The sequence below is a fragment of the Corvus hawaiiensis genome, chromosome Z (assembly GCF_020740725.1).
Source record: "Corvus hawaiiensis isolate bCorHaw1 chromosome Z, bCorHaw1.pri.cur, whole genome shotgun sequence".
NCBI classification, from domain to species: domain Eukaryota; kingdom Metazoa; phylum Chordata; class Aves; order Passeriformes; family Corvidae; genus Corvus; species Corvus hawaiiensis.
Window position 1 is genome coordinate 23,628,856 of NC_063255.1, and position 22,213 is coordinate 23,651,068.

The 22,213-nt window shown below is 40.7% G+C and overlaps 1 protein-coding gene across 2 annotated transcripts in view; it reads left to right on the forward strand.

Annotated features, from left to right (window-relative positions):
* Nucleotides 1–22,213, forward strand: part of HOMER1 (homer scaffold protein 1) — a 96,784-nt gene that overhangs the window by 10,022 nt on the left and 64,549 nt on the right. For both annotated transcript variants that reach the window (XM_048290972.1, XM_048290971.1), the window contains exon 2: nucleotides 20,612–20,768. In XM_048290972.1, coding sequence (XP_048146929.1) covers nucleotides 20,612–20,768 — 157 coding nt within the window. The remainder of the gene's footprint in view (nucleotides 1–20,611; nucleotides 20,769–22,213) is intronic.

Consider the following 22,213-nt stretch of genomic DNA (forward strand, 5'->3'; position numbering starts at 1 on the left):
AGGACACTCTGCTGGCTCATGGACAGCTGGGTGTCCACCAGGACCCGCAGGTCCTTCTCTGCAGAGCTGCCCCCCAGCAGGTCAGCCCCTTCCTCCCCAGGTGCAGGACCTGGCATTTGCCTTTGCTGAATTTCAGATGGTTCTTCTCTGACCATCTCTCCATCCTGTCAAGGTCCTTCTGAAGGGCTGCACAGCACTCAGGGCTATCAGTCACTCCTCCCAGCATTTTGTCGTAAGTAAATTTGCTGAGGAGAAATCTGCCCATTTTTACAAGTCAAGGATGAACAAGTTAAACAGTTCTGGGCCCAGTATTGAACCTTTGGGAGACACCGCTAGGGACAGGCTTCCAACTTTGCTGCTGATTTTGACCCTTTGGCATCTGCTATTCAGCCAGTTCTCAATCAACCTCACTGTCCACTCATTCAGTCCACACTTCCTGAATTTGTGTATGAGGATGTTGTGAGCGACCGTGTCAAAAGCCTCACTGAAGTTGAGTAGACAATATTGACTGTTCTCTGCTCATATGAGCTGCTTATCAGTGGCATGAACAGCCTAGTCCAGGTGTGGCTGTTCTTCTCTGCCTGTTGGGGTTCGTCCCCATGGCACAGCACTTGGCACAATTCCTTGACTGGTGCTTACTATGCAGACCTGTCAGACTTTTCCCTTGTCAGCCACTGTAGTGGGCTCTGCAGAGAACTTTTTGTTCCATGCACAGTGTGTGCTCATACTAGTATATTTAAAAATGGACTGTGCCCTTTATCATTGTTTTACATCTTCCTACAGTGGGAAGTTACCCGACAGTGCAAGGCATGTCATTGGGAGAGACAGGATTTGGAGCTATCTTAGGAATGCCTTTTGTGATCCAATGAGCAAACTGCACTGGAAACCTGTCAGGAATGGTATTTGGGTGTCTCAGAATGTTTGGCATAAGTGTGCTGTGAACAATCAGGGAAACAGACTCGGGACTCCTAGTTACAGGTCAATACAGGTACAACCACTGCATCCAAAATTCAGTAATGTTTGCTAGGCTGTAAGTTGTCAGAAGGGAGGGACTTGCTGGCATGGTGATAATATGCTCAAAATGAATTAAAGAGTCTTTATAGATCCTGCAGTGCTCAATGGGTGATTCAAATTGATTTGTTATTTATGAATATAAAATTAATTTCTTTACCTTTCTAGGAGTCTAATTCAGTTCCTTGATACAAATGAAATGATCCAATTCTCATATTTTGATGTGGACCAGTGATTTTTTTTCTTTGAAATTTAGCATGCAGATAGATGTAGCACTCTGGTTGGGATTGCAAACTGTTTGAAGATCAGGTGCTGGTGGTGAAATGCATTTCTATTCAGCCCCCCCCTTATGTAAATTCTGATATTTCCACTGGTGCTGGTGGAAGCATGAGTTGAGCTTTGAAATGTCTGCAGTCAGCATGTGGTTGTGCCAGTGGTTTATTTCAGGGTATTTATTTTTGAGGGTTAAGTGCAAAAGCTCTTAAAACTGACTGTTAACTGAAAAATTCTTTATGTCAAATATGTGGTTTGGATTTTTAAGCTGGAAATGAAAGGCATGACAAGTGCCAGGCCCACTAAAATAAAATGCTTTTTCATGTGGAGAGGGCATGTCAAAATTAATAACTTGGAGATGTGGAAAAAGATGGAGTGGACATGGCTGATTGGGTGAGAAGTGGTAAGGAGGTGTGACTTTCTGTATGAAGCTCTACAGGGTAGCAAAATGGAAGTTTAGAGCCAATAAGGAGATGAATTTAAGCTATTAAGAAGCAAAGAGGAGTTGCTAAAGACTGTGTTGCTAAATGAGGAAACCTTATTTTACTACAGACATATATTTTAGACAAATTCCAAATGTGGAATAATAAACAAGGAAGATATGTATTCCTTGGTTTTTTGTTGTTAACAAATTGCCAAGACATCTAGTCTTAATAATAACAAAATTATGACTAGTATTATTTTAGCATTGTCTCTCAAAGTCAAAGATGATTGGAAAAACAGCAGTTAGACTAATTTTTAAATAGTATCACTGCTTACCATATAATTGCCATTTATCTCAATGGAAACACATGTTGACTTGATTCTATGATTTTGCATTTCTTCTATTACTTTCTAGGTTCTAGAATTCTCATCAGTCTATTGTCAAAACCCCCAGCTTTGCCACTTTGCTTCGTAGCTGTAAAACACAGCTATCAGAATAAAATTCTTGTCATAGGCAATGATGAGACTTGATGAAGCATGCAAAATCACACTGAATGTCAAATTAGAAAAAACTGTGTTTGCATTGTTTATTGAACTCTCCCGTATTTTATGGAATCTAAGGTGATGTGGGATTGCCACCGTTGTTATTTCAGTGTTCTACACAGCTTCATGTCCTAGTGCCAACCCTCTTTTCTCACTTCCTTCATGCTTGTCAGTGCTGCTGAAGGATTTTATTACAGCCCCTAAATTGATCTAACCAAACTTTAGAACAGAGGGTGTTCACTTACAGACAGTCTTGTGCTTTCATGTCAGGACAAAGCGAGGAGTTTCAGTCCGTCAATTTTCTGAATTTGCTGCTCTGGGTGGCACTTCTACCACTGTTGTCTTATGACCCTTAAATCCCGCCAAACACTATGATTAACATCAAAAACCCATTATGTGCTTGCTGTTTCTACCAATCTGTGCCTCAGCAAGAGCACCTGAGTGGCCCCATGCAATCTGGCTTAATTCTTACCTTGTTTAGTCAGCATCAATTGGTCTAATTAGTTATTTGTGAGTGGCATAAACAGCCCTTATCACAAGCTGGAAATTGTTTGGCATAGGAAGCTACTGAACTTTAAATCTTAAAGAATCCATAAATTAATTTTAGGGTGTTTGTAAAAGGTGAAAAGGAAAATGTGCAAATCATTAATTGTGGAGATACTTACAACTTTTTACCAGCTAGGCTCGTAGTTCAATGCCTTAGAAAGCCTCGGGCAGCCTAGAGAGGTAGCATGGGCATTTCAGTAGCTCTAAGAGCAGCAATAGTAGCTGCAAAGCAAAGAGGGAGAAATACAGCTTTTGGTTGCCAATTCCTGCAATTAGAAGCTTTCAAATAGAAACAGAGACAAGATGTTCGCAGAAAGGGTGCAAGCCAAAGAGGCCAGGCCCCCTCTTGGTCCTTTCTTTTATTGGGAGAAGGGGAAAGGGGAGGACTGGGGGCAGACCCGGGGTGACCGGCCAATGAGACACTGCTAAAGAGTTTGAGTTACATTTGGTTTTGCCCGCGTTTGGAACAAAGGGCTTCAGAGCACATGACAGAGGCAAGTGTCTTGGGGGGAGGGGGAAGGGAAGCTCGGAACAGGCAGCAACAATTCCCTATTTTTTTTTCTTTAAAGCTGGGTTGTAACTCTTAGTAACTTAAAGTGCATAGAACAGTAACAAAACAACAGTGCAAAACATAGTTGGAATCTATCGTCCCTACAACTCGACAGTACCTAGGATGTCTTTAAACTAGTTCCCCAGTTAAAACTCAGGGGTTTAGTCAGGGCATCTATGGTATGGGGTATCAGGACGAAGATTTACAAAATACAGTGCAAAATGTGAGTGCAAAACAGCGCAACTTAACTTAAGAGATTAACATCAAAATCTGGAGTAGGGGGTTTACATGAGGGTGCAAAATCAGGATCCTTTTTACGGCGTCTCCTCCAGGAGGCAGTTTTAACCTCCTTGACTTTTGAGGAGGTGACATAAGGTTTTATCCATTTTCCTGGGAACCACCTCAGTCCTTGAGGGGTAGATACACTGGCATACCCATGTCCCCAAGTTACAAGTTTGTATGGTCCTTGGATTTTTAGAGTCTCTGGGTCTTGGATCAGGACTTCTGGATTCTCCTTCAGTTTCTGTCTCCTGGTCTTCTGGAAATGACGATAGATGGGAGGGTTTGGATCCTCAAAGGTGCCATTCAGGAAGTTTATGGTAAACAGTGCTTTGTTGAGTCTGAGGACAGGTGAGTTGAGTTTGGTGGTCCCTGACTGTTGTAGCAGCATTCGCTTGAGGGTTTGATGGGCACATTCAACAATGCCTTGTACAGTTGGGGAGTGAGGAATACCTGTAATATGTCAAAATCCCACTGCTGATGAAAGTTTTTAAACTCCTGAGAGGTGTAGGCAGGTCCATTATCAGTTTTTATCTCCTCACAGCAAAAGCTTGGACAAGATGTTTTTCAACGTCCTTAGCTTTTTCACCTGCATGTGCAGAGGCATACATAGCACCAGAGAAGGTATCAATAGAAACGTGAATGTATTTTAATCTCCCAAATTCAGGGAAATGTGTGACGTCCATCTGCCACACTTCACCGCTATTAATGCCTCTGGGATTGACCCCCATGCCCAGTGATGGAAGCTGTAGCTTCTGGCAGTTGGGACATGTTGCCACTATTGCTTTTGCCTGAGTCCGTGACAGATGGAACATGTGGATAAGAACAGGAATATTTTGATGGTACATGGCATGGCTCAATTTTGCTTGTTCAAAAACTTGGGGGAGCTTTGGTAAGTTGGCTGATAGAACTATGTCTGCTGGCATAGCCAGAGCATCAGCTCTACGATTACCCTCTGCAATAAATCCTGGCAGGTTTGTATGTGACCTCACATGCATGACAAAATAGGGATGCTCTCTGTGGGAAACCAGAAAAATTAGCTTTAAGAGCAAATCATAATTTTTTTTGCTTGAGATTTCTTTTAGGAAAGCATGCTCAGCTCTAACAGTTACTCCAGCTACATATGCTGAGTCTGTGACCAAATTAAAGGGTTCTTTGAACCTCTCAAATGCTCTAACGACGACTGCTAGTTCAGCTACTTCTGGTGATCCCTGGATTACTTTGATGTCAGATTCCCACTTTTGCGTCTTTGGGTTTTTCCATGTGATCACTGATTTTTTTACTCTTTCCTGAACCATCTGTAAAAATGGTCATCTCATCGAGGGGTTTTCTACTTTGAATCTCTCGAGGGATGGAAGAGAATGCCAGGTTGAACAATGTATGTTTTGGGTAATGATTGGAGATTTGGCCTGAGTACCTATCTAATGCAACTTGTAAATTTATATTATTTTGAAGTAGGTGATCTAATGTGTCTGTTGTTACAGGTAAGTAGATGCATGCAAAGTCACATCCTGCCAGGGTACAGAGCTTTGCTCTACCCTTCATGATAATTTTTGCTATTAGTCCTTGTGGCTGTGTGATGGTCTTAGGTGGTTGCAGTGGAAGGAACACCCATTCAATTATGATGAGGGGTTCCTTCTGCTCTTTGTCCCACTGAAATATGAGGCCGTGAAAGCGTGGTACCTCCCCTAGAATGACAAGCTTAAAGGGTAGGGAGGGCTGATACATGTGTGCTTGTCTGGTGGAAATGAGCTCTTGCATCTTTTTGAAAGACTGCCTTGCCTCTTCTGTCAGGGATCTAGGGGATGCTGGACTGCCTTCCCCTTTTAACAGGTTTGCAATAGGAGCTACATCCTCTGTGGTGAGTCCTAACCAGGGTCTTAAATAATTCAGTGTCCCACAGATCTGTTGCACTTCCTCTAATGTTTTTGGGTTATTATTAATGGTGACGGGTGTTGGGGTGATAGAGGTTTCTGTGATTTTGAGTCCGAGGTATTTTCAAGGGCTTGTTCTTTGCATTTTTTCAGGTTGTAATTCAAAGCCTTTGGCCTCTAGGGCCTCAACCACCGTGTTAAGTGTCTGCTCGAGATACTGATTATTGGGAGCACATACCAGTACATCATCCATGTAATGCAGGATGATGGCTTTCTCTGCTTTGGCATGGATGGGAGATAGAATTTTGGCAATATACTCTTGGCAGAGAGTTGGGGAATTTTTCATACCTTGGGGAAGCACAAGCCAATAGTAACGTTCCATGGGAGTTTCACAATTAATAGAGGCCACAGAAAATGCAAATCGAGGGGCATCTGCAGGGTGGAGTGGAATATGAAAGAAGCAATCTTTAATATCCAGAACAGCTAAATGCCAATGTTGTGGGAGCATTGAAGGTGATGGCATACCTGGTTGAAGGCATCCCATGTCTTCAATAACCTTATTGATTTCTCTAAGATCTTGGAGGAGCCTGTATTTGTTCTTTCCTGGTTTTTGTATTACAAACACGGGTGTATTCCATGGGCTGTTGGTACGATATTCCCTTTAGCCAATTGTTCAGCTACTAATGTTTTGAGTGCTTCTAAGTTTTCTTCTTTTAGCAACCACTGGTTAACCCACACTGGTTCATCTGTTTTCCAAGTTAGCTTTTGTGGTTGGCACTCTGCTCCAGTGGCCGCAAGGGAAAATTTTGATGTCTAGGGGTGATACCAATTTTTGTTCCCCACTGAGACATGGCATCCTTTCCCCACAGGGTGAATTTGGTGTCCAGGACATATGGATGAAGTGTCACTATTTGTCCTTCAGGACCTTCAATTTGAATGGTGTTTCTGGATTGCTTCGCAATTTGGGTACCTCCAATCCCTTGTATGATACCCTGAGACTGCAATTCCCATTGTGCAGGCCACTTATCAAATGGAATGACAGACACATCAGCACCTGTGTCTATCATTCCCATGATACTGATTTTATGTGATCTGTGACGGCGCTTACATTCTACTACAGGTTTATAGTTTCCCAAAACCTCAGTCCAACAGATGGTTGGGATATGACCATCTGTGGGCAGGTATTTGGGCAGTGGAATGGCCTGTGCAATGACTTGACCCTTTGGCATAAAGTACGGTGGATATATACATTGTACAATTAGGCTAGAACACCTGTTCTGATCCACTTTCATGAGTGTGGGTGTAACCTCTATCCCAGCAGGTGTCCCCAATAACAAAAAGGGATGTAAGGTCTGGCATGTGGTCCACATTCTGGAATGAGAGGGGTATTACAGTCTGTTTGTTGTAGTTGAAATGGTGTGTTTCATCACAGATTACCTTAAACCTGAGTCCAGAAGTCCAAGTTGCTTTGTCTGCAGCTCTTTTTATTTCAGAACGTGAAGCTGTTAGGACGCGTTGAGTCGCTAGTTTCCCTGCTGTTGACCTGGGGAAACAGTCTTTGGAGAGTTTTTATCAGCAATTATAATTGTTCTGCAATTGCGAGCTACATGTCCCTTTTTCTGACAACGATAGCATATAAAGTTACCTCGCGACTGAGTTTGCCCTGTACCCATAGCATTCTCCACAACCTCCCCCACCATCCCCACTTTTTTCAAAAGGGGAACAGCTGTGTTCAGCTGCACCTTCTTTGTACAGACTTCGAGGATGGATTCAACAGTTGGAGGGGAGTGCAAAGGAAGAGTCAGGATGATTTGTTTGCAAGCATCATTCATACTCACTTGGAGCAGTTCGAGTAGGAGCGCTTGTTGGAGGTCAGGATTAGGGACCTGGGAAAAGATAGCTCCGCGCAAACGGTTATAGAAGTAAATAATATTTTCATTTGGCAATTGTTTGATGTTGGTATAATGAGATGTAGGAGTCTGAGATGGTACTAGTGTTAAGGCCTTTTCAGCAGCACGTGTGATTTCAGTAAGAACTGGACGAGGGATAAGCATTGCTTGTTTTTGGGGATTTGCCATATTATTGTCACCAGATAAAAGGTCTAATGTGATATAATTGTTGTCAAAGTCCAGGTAATTATCTGGAGTTTGCCACAATATTTGCAATAAATCAGATAAAATTATTTTCCATTGTTGTTTCCACAACACAAAATCACCAGGTGTGATTTTGATATAGAGTTTGCATTATTGTAATTAAATCATGAGGTACAAGTAAGTGAGTTGCAAAAGTAGCACTTAAAAGGCTCTTAAAATAATTACTATGCATCCCAAACTCCTTAATTGCTTTGCACAAGTCCTTAATATTAGAATAAGGAAAGGGCATCCAGCCAGGGTTGGCTCCCGTGCTAGTACGAGAGAGCGTAGTAGCAGCTGGAGGTACTTCCAGGTAACCATGGGTTTCAGGATTTAAGGAGGTAGTCACATGACTGTGGGAACCTGGAGCAGGACGATGGGAAGCAGGGGAGGGGAGTGGAGGAGCAGGGGCAGGGAGTGGAGATGGGGACGTGGCGGGAGGAGGGGAGGGGTTGGGGGCGGGGTTGTAGGAGGCAGGGGCGGTACTTGAGTCATGGGTGGGAACAGAGGGGGGGTGAAACATGATGCTTTGGGGGCGGGGACAGGTTCCAACACGGGAGGGGATGGGGACAAGAAGGGATTCGTGGGGTGGGGGAGAAAGGGATTGTGGGAGGTGTAGTTTGGGGATGAAGAAACGTAGCATCCACCATTATTGGAGACAAACAAACTCGGAGAAAAGGGGCTGGGGGGAGGGGGTTTTTCCTGGCCTGCGAGCAGACGGCAATGGCTGTTCCTGGGAACAAAGAGATCAGGGGAGAAGGGGTTTTTCTGCGTGCTTAAAACATGAGGGCTACAAACTGGGGACAAAGGAATGGAGAAAAGGGATTGGAAAGGTCCTGGGACTGGCTCTGGATTCCAATCCAAGGCAGGGTGCTGAGGAAACATGGGTGAGCCAGGAGGACGATGGCCCTCCTGAGCTGAAAAGCAGTCTGATCTAGCTGTGTTTTCCAGCGTAGGGGAAGAGGGGTCAGGGACACAGGGGTTGGAAGAGGGTGTAAGGGAATTAAAAGAGGGTTTTTGCAGTGGCTTTTCATGTACTGCTTTTTTCTCCAGCAAAGTATAACCTAGTAACAGGAGAGGAAAAAGTTTTGAAACTGTTTCGTCTCCTGCACGCCTAAGAGAGGAGAGTTTTCTCCCCACCTTGTCCCAAAATTCAGAAGATCTCATATCCTTGGAGGATAGATTAGGAAAATACTGAAAAAGCCATCATACAAAAGATTGAACTAGATTTTTTAGGGTATTTATGCCCAGTACAAGAAAGGTAGCTTTGAACTTGGTAGTATATTTCTCTATGGTGTGCAGGAACCTCAGATCCCATAACAAATGCAGCACCACAAACCTCAGCCCCAAATCTCAAAAAAGAGGAAAAAAATAAAAGAGAAAGTTTGCACCAGCACCAGCTCAAGACAGGAGCCCCTAAAACAGCAGGGAAATACTCACCAGAATTCTGGATTTACCACAGGAAAGCAGGTCTGGAGAAAAAAATAAGCAAAGAGGGTCTTCTACATTCCAGCCGTTCCCTCGCCACGTGGTGTGGGGAAGGGTACAGGCTGAGGCTCTGGGCTCGATGTTACACAAAAAGTAACACCTCGCCACACAGAGCTGGCACAGCAGGACGTGCAGAGCTAACTCCAGCAGACACAGCTGCCGGGACACCCTGAAAGTCTCTCAGAACTGGGGCTCAGAGAGAGCACATTGGGCGCCAGATGTGGAGATACTTACAGCTTTTTACTGGCTAGGCTCGTAGTTCAATGCCTTAGAAAGCCTCGGGCAGCCTAGAGAGGTAGCATGGGCAATCCAGCATTTCAGTAGCTCTAAAAGCGGCAATAGTAGTTGCAAAGCTGATACCACCAGCAGAAGCAAAGAGGGAGAAATACAGCTTTTGGTTGCCAATTCCTGCAATTAGAAGCTTTCAAATAGAAACAGAGACAAGATGTTCGCAGAAAGGGTGCAAGCCAAAGAGGCCAGGCCCCCCCTTGGTCCTTTCTTTTATTGGGAGAAGGGGAAAGGGGAGGACTGGGGGCGTACCCAGAGTGACCGGCCAATGAGACACTGCTAAAGAGTTTGAGTTACATTTGGTTTTGCCCGCGTTTGGAACAAAGGGCTTCAGAGCACATGACAGAGGCAAGTGTCTTGGGGGGAGGGGGAAGGGAAGCTCGGAACAGGCAGCAACAATTAATAGGGTTGCATTCTGGAGATTGCAGAGATTGAAAATTATGTCCCATCAGGGGCCTTCCTCCTAATCTTCCTCATCCTTCTCCATGCCTCTGGAAAGGAGAGTGCTGCTGGGCCTGCTTGTAAAGCAGTATACAAACTCCTGCCTCACTAGCAGTGTCTCTGGATCCCAAAGCACTTTGTGCTCTTGCTCTCTCTCTCTGCTTCTATATTTGGAGAACTGTACTTATTCTGTTAGTGTAAGAGGTTTCTTTATTTTTTTTCTCGTCTGTGTTTTTTTTTCCTTAAAACTGTAGATCTTGTAATGGTTCTGAAGACTATAGGTATTGTCACTGGGGACCATGTCTAGAAAATATCTATTCATTTAAACTCAAGAAAACTGATGGTGCAGGAAGACAGGAAACTATAACTTAATTGTTGCATGACTTTGTATTAAAGTGCTGTGTGAAATAGCAGTAGAAATTCAAGCTAAGCAGTTAAACTACTTAATATTCTCCCTTAAAATATTGGCAGTGTAGTTCTGTAAGAGTAGTCTGACTGTCAGAACTCCATTGCAGAGATATTTTAGATAAAGATTGCAAAGGAAAAATTGTCTCTAGAGGGTATCAAGGAACTAGGGGAACTAACAAGAAAGCCTGGTTATGGATTGGTTTTGGGCCTTTCTAAACTTATTTTACTAACAGGCATGCATAACAGTATTTCTTCCTTTGTTACATTGTGCTGTATAGGCTTCATTCCTCTTTTTTCTGCTTGTGTTGCAAGTGCGGCTAAGTTGGATTTCCTTGCTGTAGAATGGAGAGAAATTAATAGTTTTAGACCATTGCCTGCTTATTTCTTGTTCTAGATGCAGCATAGCTTAATTTACTGCATGTAAGGGCTGTTGCAGGAATGTTAATATCTAGACTTCTTTCAGAAATGTCTCATTACACTGTCATTTCAAGGTTCTTTGTTCATAGACTAAAACCTGACATTAAGCTGGTTTTTTTGTTTGCTTCTGATAAATATTTTTGGTGACTAGATGTGGAAAATAGCTGTATATCTTAAAATTAATTGTCTAGTTCTAAAGACAGGAGAACTCCTCTCTTGACTTCCTGACAAGAATTTTCGAACAGAGCAAAATTCAGGAAAAAAAATACAAGTTTTTACTACCATGATTTCTTAGTATTTTCACTATAGATAGCATCTATTCTAGAATTCAACCTAAGATAATTTAGTTGCTCTTAAGTCATTAAAAGCTAATGGTTAACTCCCTCCAGTCTTGTAATTAAAACAAATTTAAGGTAAATGTTTATTCAGAGATACCTTTGTCCACTTACTTGCACAGTTTAGAGGAATGATCTCTTACGTACCTAGAAGAATTCTGAAAATACCTATATCCCTGGAATAAGGTACTAAACTGAAGTGAAAGGCATGAAGATAAAGCTGAGTACTTGATAATACACTTTTTGTTACCTCATTTTATTCCCAGAACTCTTGCTTGATTCCTGCTATGAAAATGAGCTTTTCAAGGTTGTGTGGAAGAACAAAAAAGGAAAACCTTAGAGACATGGACCATCATTCAGCTATTGGAGTAACTTTCACAGTCAGTGATATGTTATTGCCATGAATATTTCCTGCAGTGCTTCAGCTGGTTGCCTACCTGCTGAACTTGAGCAGCATACGATAGCAGAATATGGAGGCATTAGAGAACAGGCATTTAAAACAAACCCAGAGAACTGCTGAAGTGAGAGAAAATCCACTGTCTATTTTTTTTCCTTTAAAAAAAAAAAAACAGTTTAACACTGCCCTGTACATAACCTACAGGTAACTTCATTAATCTTTAGTATAAGAAGCTCTATGTTCACTGTCATTATACCAAAAATTTAAGAGTTTTGTTGGGATTTTTCTTTGCTCTACTATATAAGCCTTAATTTTCAGTACTGGGCTGATTTGTCCTCAGTTTGCAACTCTGCCATCTTCCATGCTGTTGATGTTGCTAAATTTGTGAGACTAATGTCTGTGCTGTCCTACAGCTAAATTAAATCTGTGCTGTGGAAAAAACTCTTTACTCTTCTAAAGTTTACTAAGATCCGTCATGAGTCCCTTATGAATGGGAAGTTCAGACAAAAGAGAAATGAGTTTAGGTAAACTTTCTCATTGCTCTTCATGTTTGTTCAATAGCAAGAGCTTTATTTCCCAAGGTATGGTAATCCTAACTCTTGGGATTTCATGTGATGACAATACATTTTAAGTGCTGTCAGTGGTTGTCTTACAGTGTTTGTATGAAACTCCTCTACCTCTTTTTTTTCCTTTCCTTCTCTGGAAGGTACCATGTATGGGCTTCCTGAGTATTTGGTTGAGATTGGCACATATAGAGTCATCCATTTTTTCCCCAGACAGACTGTTTTATAGGATTACATACCTGTGAGTCGTAGACTTGTTAAGGTTGGAAAAGACCTGTAAGATCACCAAGTCCAACAGTCAGCCTAGGAGCATCATGATGGTCACCACTAAAACATGTTCTCAAGCACCATATCCAAATGTTTTTTTAGTGCTTCCAGGGATGATGACTCCACCACTTCTCTGGGAACCCTGCTTGATAACCCTTACCACAGATAAATTTTTCTTAATACATACTCTAAATCTCCCCTGGTGCAAATTGAGGCAATTTCCTCTTATCATGTCACTTTTTACCATGAGAAGATGACGACCCCCATCTGGCTACAACCTCCTTTGAGATAGTTGTAGACAGTGATAAGGTCTCCCCTCAGGCTCTTTTTTTCTTCATGCTATATCCCCCCAGCTGCCTCAGCCACTCCTTATACAACTTGTGCTCCAGTCCCTTCACCAGCTCAGGCTCTTTTTTTCTTCAGGCTATATCCCCCCAGCTGCCTCAGCCACTCCATATATAACTTGTGCTCCAGTCCCTTCACCAGCTCTGTTACCCATCTGAAGATGCCATCCACCCTAGTGGATGTGCCAAAATGTTACCAAAAGGAATTGATTTCAGAAGTATTTGAAGTTATGAGCTTTCCTGACTTGCCTCCTATGTAATATAAAACTTCTATTAATTGATGCAAATAATCATAAGTGAACAGTTTTTCTGCTAATGAAAGTCCATAATTGCTGATTTAAGTAGAATTCTGTCTGCTCATAGGCATCAAATTTAGCCTGGTTTGTATAAAACTATATTCTTTGCATCTAGCTGTATTCATACATGTTTTGCATATACTTCTTAGCCCACAGTAAAATGTTGCAAGGTTGTTGTTTGGGTTTTTTTATTTGGTGTTCTTTTCTTTTCAAAAGTGTGGGGTGTTAAGGTATGCAAATAGAGAGCAAGTTTTCCCTCTGTTGTCCAAATAGCTCACAGATTTTCACTAGTCTTATAGAGACACTAATATTTCAAAGAAAATAGATGAATAATCATGAAATTATTTTCTACTGACTTCCTGTACATTATGTCTCTTTAAGTATTGTGCAATATCCTACTTCAAGCTGAAAAAAATCGGTTAAAACTTCAGGTCCTTGAAAATGTAATGGACAGTATATAATTATGTTTCTGGCTAAGGTAAATGTATTTTTTACTTAACCTTACAGGTTTAATGTAAGTTTATAGATAATTTTTCTCCCCTCAAATCCTGAAAAATGGCAGGTATTACTTGAGATGGTATGCTAATTCCTAAATGCTTAAAAATCTAATACTAAAAGCTGATTCTTAAATGGAAACAAAGCAGCTTAGAAAAAAGCTAGAAGGCACTGCCTGTGTCATATTACATAGCTACAGAACACAGTCAGTAAAGCTTGTATTTTGAACTTCATAGGTAAATAGGCAGGTATGTGTATTAACTGATAACTGTATACACAAAACTTACCAAGCTTTTTAGCAGCAGCTTCCTAAACATTTGCTGACTTCGAATAAACCTGATTCAAATCCAAAACATAACAGCAAGGACAGGTAGAACCATTGTTGGTATAGGAAAGATTTTGATTTGGTTACTTGATTGTAACTTCCACTTTTTTATTATCTCAAAGCTTGTTTTGAGATATGAAAGTTATTATATATCTATATTGTATGTGAAAGTTGTATGTGAGACAAAAAGCAAAATCTGAAGTCATACTCATTACACAAGTCCACTGAGTATGTTTGTTCTACTTTATAATTTTAACTTCAAGATGGTATTGGCAGTTGCTTCCTGTCCAGTAAAAGGTTACATTTCAAACAGTTTCCATACAATGGAAGCCAGTGTTATGCAATACTTCCCCCAAATGTGTACAATTTTTATCAGACCTCAGAGCATTTTTATGAATATGGAAAAATCTGTGGTTTTCTGTTGCTTTGAACTGTGTGCAGAGCTTGTTGATTTGGACTCCTTAAACAACACTGATGCTTGGATGCTGTAATTCATGAATTAGTTTTAACTAGAGCTGCACTTTTAATCACTCTCCTCGTTTCTTTTCAGGGATCTCTTCTCAGGCTGCTTAGAGTAACAAAACTTGCTACAGCTTCAGAAACAAGCTAGGGGAGAATATTTTTAAGACTAGCGGGACACCGGGAAAAAGCTGTGGGAGTAGTTTGGTGACATTTGGAAAAAGCAAAAAGGTCCTTGTCCTATCCTAAATATAAGGATAATCAGCAAATGCCTGAAATACCTGAAATACTAAAATACTGCCTGAAATGTGCGGTGTTCGTGTTGTCTGACCTGGGGAGAAATTTCCTTGGATGACAGCTATTATGGAAGTTCAGAATTCACTATATGCAAAATGACCACCTGCACAACATGTGTGATGCCTACTGCGAGGGTTTGCAGTCCTCAGGACTGCTGGATACTCTGTGCTGAGCATGCAGTCATGTGGCAGGGTCTCCTGTGCCCGGGGCTGTAATGGCATGAGGATAGCACACTTTTTGTCCAGTCTCCACCACTCCAACCAGCTTGGAGTGTGGGTGCACTCCCATTTTGAGCACAGGGATATTGTCCTGGTTTTGGATGCATGTGGCATCATCTTTCTCTGAAACTCTTTGTATGAAGCCTGATGGATGAAATCTTGCTCTGCAAATCTTTCTTGCAACAAGAAAATATCTCCAAGGCATGTTGTGTTGGACTTGTTTTGAAAACAGTATTGTATGTGGACTCTGTGTGCATAAAAGCCAGGAAGTTTGAAAAATGCACTGGAGCTTGGAAGATCCATATTGGAGAAATAGATATTGACATGAATCTCATGGAATTTTCACTATCAACACTGAGCTGAGTAAGAAGACCACATCACATGTGCTTATTCATCCCCTTTTTGTCATAATGGTTGGGGAAAATACCTCTGCTGAGAAATTTTAAACTTCCAGGTGGCAGGCAGTGCCTGTAGTGGTTCCTTTTTAAAAAAAACTCAGTTACTCCATGGGCCACAGTCCACTCAGTGTTAGGCTGTTTCTGTGTCTGCTGTCTGCTTCTGCTTGGGCAGCTCTTTGCTCCAGGCCTTGCTTGAGAGTCATTGCCCTTGTCTCTTTTTTCTTCATCTGCAGTCCTGGCCTGGTCTTGTGTCCATACAGGGAAGTTCCTGACCTCATCCTACATAGTGCAGCAACTTCTCTGCTGAAACATTGTCAATTTAACCTGGTATGGAGGAGGAAGGGAGGGTTGCATCTAGTTTTTAGTATGTTTTTTAGCGTCATTAACACTCCATAAGGGTAGGCAAGTAGGACATCAAGTAATGTTGTAGAAGTTCATACTTTCTTTTCATGTTTTCAGAGTAACTAAGACAATGGAATCCCAGCCTTGAGAAATTGTAGGTTTTATGGTATTCATGATAATTTGAGAGTCATGGTAAGCAATAGTGTGAGGGAAGAAATAAGCAAAAAGAGGTCTTCACCACTAGTGCTGTAGAAGTACCAGACACATTAAAGAATATATACCTTTTTTAAAAAAGAAGCATATATTAATTATGGATTAGCAAGGAAACTTCTTTCTAACCTTCTATAATAACTTAAGCTTCTTTCATGCAAGCTTTAATTAGTGTAACGTTTCCTATATTGAGCAGTCTGCATTTCTTTTTTAAAGTTGTGTTAAAATGTCATAATGGAAAGAGTGGTTGGAAACTATTCATTCAACTCTTAGTAAACAGGTTTATCTCCTAAGCTTAGCATAGGACTGATCACGTATCAATGAATGAATTTCTATATTGATTATGGAAAAGTCTGTTAAGACTCTGCCTGCTAAAATGATAGTTCTTTTGCTTCTTTAGTCATCATGTTGCTTCTCAGGTCCAGGAGGACTTGGCACTTACTTCTTGTTAGTCTTCGGCCATTGTAAGATTGCAGCCTAAGGCAATTAAGAACAGCAGGATATGAGCCTTAATGTTTTTGCCATGCCTGAGCGGACATTTCTAATAGTCAAACTGTGTTACTATGGCATTCTTGTTAGTTTGTTTTCTTTTTGTCCAGCATCAGTATATTTCTGGAAAAATGAATTACTTTTCTTTGTAATTAGTGAGGAGTTCTTGTCTTAGTTCCTGTTAATGTCTTTAATGAATACTAAATAGCTTCTGGTAATGAAAGAACAAGAAGAGAGAGGTGAAAGGGGAAGAGAAGAGAGGGAAGAGTAAGAAACTGATAGGGTGGTTTATTTTTTTTACAGGATTCTTTACAGCTGTTTTTTTACAAGATTTTTACAGGATTCTTTAAAGCTATTCTTCCTTTCTCAACTCTATATGGGCAAAAATAGGGGGATGGTGCTATGCAGGGCCAACAGTTGTACTTAATGATCCTTGAGGATCCCTTCCAACTCACCTTATTCTGTGATCCTGTGAAAAATAGGGGACTTATTTTTTATATATAGAAATATATATTATAATAAAAAAAAGTAGTAATTTTTTGACCACTTAAGAAGGCAAAGAGGAAGCTATCCTCCTATTTAACTACTATTCCGGTAAATAATATTATTTCAGCTGAATCAATTGAAACTTCCAGGCTGGGAGGGAATCATGTCCTTGTGTGGACAATGGAAGAGCAAATCTTATAGGTAAAGATGAATTGGCTGAAGTTACAAATATTTCTATATGTTTTATATATTACCTGTTGCTTGTTTACAGATGTTTTAGGAAATATAAAATTTAAGTAGCTCTGTATAGTATGTTGCTACAGAAAAGTACAGATGATGTAATTGTACAGCAGCTTTGAAGGACTTCAGTAATGCATCAGTGGCTGATTCTATAACACATTTAATCCTATAGACATATGGTGCATAACTTCCATTAGTTTGCAGAAATAATCTTTATAAATGTTCATTGTCAAGTGTCAAAACAGTGGTCTAATTCTAGAGGCATCTGAAGTTTAGTGTCTTTGTCAGAAAAAAATCCTAATTTTTTTCTCAGTAATCTGGCAAAATCATGATTTATCCAACTCATTTAACAAAGGGAGCTATGCTTTTCCCACAGAGTGAAGACAGCTTGTCATTCAGTATAGCTGTACTTAAAACATGCAAAGAAAAGACTGTAACTCTAGTTTTATCAGAAGTGATTAAAGAAGTGTAAGTAAGCTTCATTTACGCTGTTCCGTACCTAACTGCACTGTCTATGCCAGACCCACAATGTGCCCTGCAAGGTGCTCTGGTTTGTCTTGAGCAGCACTGCTGAAAAATCAGCAGGAACACGCAGGCCACCTCATTGAACAAATTGAGGATATTTAGGTGGGGCTATGGAAGATTTTTGTGCTGACAGTGCTGGAGAGCAACATTTCAGGGCTGAACAGTTGGCTTTTACTGACACTTGCTTTAGTCGTATAGTACTCACCTACTTTTTACATATTAAAATCCTAACCTGTGGTGTGTTGAAAGTCCCAGTTATGTGATATACTGTACTGGGAGTGAACTGAGCATTAGTGCTGGTCAAATGTATATTCATTAACCATGCATCTGCATCTTGGATTCAGTTCTTCTTTGGTCTTTAATTAATGTGGTCAGAACCTTTATAGTTTCCTTTCAATGTCAATATTAATCAAAACAATTGTCAGGCTTCTAAGATTTTTTCCATATTTTTTGCATGGTCTCTTTAATTTTCCAGGGGTTAAAAAGCTGGTGCATTATGTTAATATGCACCCTATATATTAACATATACTTATCTGGGAGGTACATTTAAAAATATATCTAATATTGAAGACAACTAAAGTTAAAGTGTGATTGAAGAAGTAATTGTAGATATTCAAAAGAGCAGAAATAATTAGTTTGTTCTGTTAGACAAAAGGTCTATAAAAGCCAGTCACCTTTGCATAACATTCGTGTGCAAGAGATTTGGATCAGGAAATTAGCTATGCAACCTCCTAAAGCTTGGTGATTTACAAGGAGAAGATGAATTGATGCTGAGGGTACATATCTGTGGAGAACTTCCATGTGCATTGATCCCCTTGGCCTGCCTTCCTCCTTCTTTATCTTTCATTGAAACTCTGTTTTGCTGTCTCTGATTTGTTCTGCATACTTTCTGTCATTTCGTCCAATGTAGGAGAACACCACGTCTGTTGTCTGGTGAACTTCAAGGAATCTTGACTCCAACCTGAGTAATACAATTCTACTACTGAAAGCTGCTCTTCCTGCCAAGCAATAGAGATATTTCAGAGAGTTCACATGTACCCCTTTGTAATGAGGCCAAGTTAAACCCCTTTGACTACAACTAACCAAATTCTGTGGGGTTTTTTACACTTCCTTTTATTTGGGGAAAAATGTATGAAAAACATACCTCTGAAAAGAAAGTGAGGGCAGGTCAAAAGATGTATTTTTTCACACCCTGAAAATGGGAGTCAAAATACCTAGAAAGTTAAATTCAACCTAAAATCCCAGTATTTTGTATCTTTGGAATTTGATGGCAGCACTCCTTAAAGAGTACAGCAATCAACATGTCATTAAAATGTAGCCAAATTTAAACTGATAGCTACAGTATCATAGAATAGTTTGAATTGGAAGGGACATTAAAGATAATCTAATTCCAACCTCCCTGCATGGGTAGGGACACTTTCCACTAGACGAGGTTGCTCAATGCCCAGTCCAGCCTGGCCCTGAACACTTCCAGGGGTGGAACAGCCAGACACATCATCTCTGGGCAACATGTTCCAGTGTCTCACCATCCTCACAGTAAAGAACTTCCTCCTAATATCTTATCTAAACCTGCCCTCTTTCAGTCTGAAGCCATCTCCCCTTGTCCTATCACTGCATGTCCTGGTAAAAAAGTCCCTCTACTAGCTCTCTTGTAGGTCCCCTTCAGGTACTGAGAGGCTGCTCTAAGGTCTCCCCGGAGCCTCCTCCAGGCTGAACAATTCCAACTTTCTCAGTCTTTCCTCATAGGAGAGGTTCTCCATCCATCTGATTATCTTGGTGACTTCCTCTGGACTCGCTCCAACATCTCCATGTCCTTCCTGTGCTGGGACCCCAGAGCTGGATGCAGCACTGCAGGTGGAGTCCCAGCAGAGCAGAGCAGAGGGGCAGAATTCCCTCCCTGGCCCTGCTGGCCGCGCTGCTTTGGATGCAGCCCAGGACACGTTTGGCTCTCTGGGCTGTGAGTGCCCACGGCTGGGTCATGTCCAGCCTCTCAGCCACCAGCACCCCCAAGTCCTTGTGGGCAGGGCTGCTCTGATCTGTCCATCCCCCAGCCTGTGCTGATACCAGGGTTGCTCTGACCCAGGTGCAGCACCTTGCACTTGACAGTGTTAAACCTCATGAGATTCCCGTGGGCCCACTTCTTGAGTTTGTCCAGGTCCCTCTGGATGGCATCCCATCCCTCAAGTGCGTCAGCTGCGCTACTCAGCTTGGTGTCAAATGCAAACTTGCTGAGGGTGCAATCAGTCCCATTCTCTATGTTGTCAATGAACATATTAAAACTGATGTCCATTGGGACTCTGAGCCATTGATCACTACCCTCTAGATGCAGCTGTCCAACCAGTTCCTTATCCACAAAACTGTCCATCCACTGAATCTATCTCTTCCAATTTAGAGAGAAGTATGTTGTAGGGGACTGTGTCAAAGGCTTTACAGAAGTGCAGATAACTGACAACCACAGCCTATCCCTTGTCCACTGATACAGTCACTCCATTGTAGAAGGCCATCTTATCACCTTCTTAGTGATATTAAAATGTTTTTAGATTTCTGTGCAATGCTGTATGTCCTGGTAGTGTTCATGGGGAAAAACAGTTGTAAATTCTAAATTATAATAAGGGGGTTTTTTGCCTAATATAATTTTATTTGCTAAGCGATTTACAATTTAAAATTTATTTTATACGTTATTTAATGTTGGCATAAATACATTCAGGTGTAAAGCTCCAAAGAGTGAGGGATTCACAACACATGTTCCTGGCCTTAGTTAATGTTAGTTTTAGAGTAATTGCATTGAATCAGCTGGTTCAGATCCAGATTATGGCCTAAAATTGATGAAAATAATCAGAATGTTAGAAGATTTTGGAGAAGAAGTGGACTTGAAGTCATGCACATTCTACAGTGTGTGGTGTAATGAGATGAAGTTACACAGGTATTAATGCCATGTAGTTTAAAGGGATAGATGGGCAGTGAAGAGCAGGAGAGATGATGGGATGGGGCTGTATCTATATTAGAGATGTCTCTATTTATCTGACTCCACAACTGGGTGCTGATATTTGCCTTAGAAGGCTTGCATTTTGCTTGTATATATGTATTAACAAACTTACCTGCTCTACACAGCAGCACATGCAGAAGTCATCAGGCAAGGTTTATCATGCAGAGTTACTTGTGTACATCCCGATGGGCATAACTGGCAGATAGCTTGTGTGCAGTGATAGTATGGACAAATTAGATTCATGACTTCTTCTCTCTATCCTTCAGGGAACAACCCATCTTCAGCACCCGAGCTCATGTCTTCCAGATTGACCCAAACACTAAGAAGAACTGGGTTCCCACCAGCAAGCATGCTGTTACTGTGTCCTACTTCTATGACAGCACAAGAAATGTCTACAGGATAATCAGTTTGGATGGCTCAAAGGTAAATTTTATTTCAGAAAACCTGGTTGTGTGAAACATTTTTGTTATTATTTTCTGGTTTGATGTTCTTCGTATTTCTTCTCATATATTTGTATCATTAACTGACCAACAGATTACTGATGTGTTAAAATGGTAACGTTGCCTCATTATATGTTTTAAGTGTTTATTTGTAAATTCTGTTTTCCATGAAGTTGTATTGACATCAATAAGCATTGCTGAATTGAAGTGATGACCTGTTCCTTGGTTAATGCTGTGAGAAGGCTAAAAACACCAATATTTGTACAAAAAGTACAAATAGGGTTCCAATAACGTTTTCATTTCTGTGCTCAGTCATTTATCAATATAATTAGCTTCAGTATTATGAAGGACATCTGTTCAGTGGCCATAATCCTTTAGTAAATCCTTTGTTGTGTAATCTTCCAATTTTTGCTGTAGAGAATGCGAGGATTGTCTCCTAATAAAGCCTGCCTAATAAATGGTAAGCTTTTATGAAGACTCAGTTTTGTTTTGGTGGGGGTTTTTTATGGTTGGTTGGTTGGTTTGGTTTGGTTTTTTTTCTCTGTTTTAACTAGAAAGGATATTGTGCTGAGCTGCTGCTTTTGTAAGACGTGTTATCTAAGAAATTAGTTCGATGTGCAGAAAATCTTTGACTGTTTCTACCCAAGTAGCTATAGTAACAGTAACTTTACAAACAGTGTAGCAGAAAATTCTGCGCTAAGAGCATTAAAGATATACGGACTGTAATCAAAAGTTGTGATCCTTTCCAGAGACTTTCATTTGAAGCTTTTGGAGATGCATCAGTTAAAAATGATTGGAACTGTTAAAAGCATGGCAGAGAGTGTTTTATGACTACTTATTGAAAGCTGAAAATTATTACCCTGCATTTTTTAAAATATCTAGAGTATTGCTATTTTAAATGTAAAAGGAGAATTTCTATCACAAAGAAGTATGTGGAAATTGATCTCATAGTCAAAAATCCCTGCTTCAAGTGGCTGAGACTGGTATCAGAGCCTACCAGAATTTTCCAACTTTAGGTCTTACTTTGCTTTTTTCCTTCTCAGCCTTCCTTCAAATGATCCCATTAGTTCTGTCAAATAATTAAAATACCTTTTGAGTCAGTATTTATGAATAAAGACACTGGGATTGGGACTAGATGATGTATGAAATCAAGACTACCAGTTATAAAATGTAGTGCTTTAACTGATCTGGAGTATATACAAAATCCTTATTCTGATATCCACTGGGGTTCCTCTGCCTTCATCCCGATGCTGCATCTCCTGCTGAGTGCCTGCTGAATTAAATTGTCAAGTAGTTGTTAATCTATTTAGTCGTTCTTTTGTCTACTGCAGCATTCCCTTTACATTCAGTACTATTGGCAAGGTATATTGATAATACAGTTTATCACTTTTATTTACTCTGTGGGTGCTGCAATCCTAGTAATGTTTT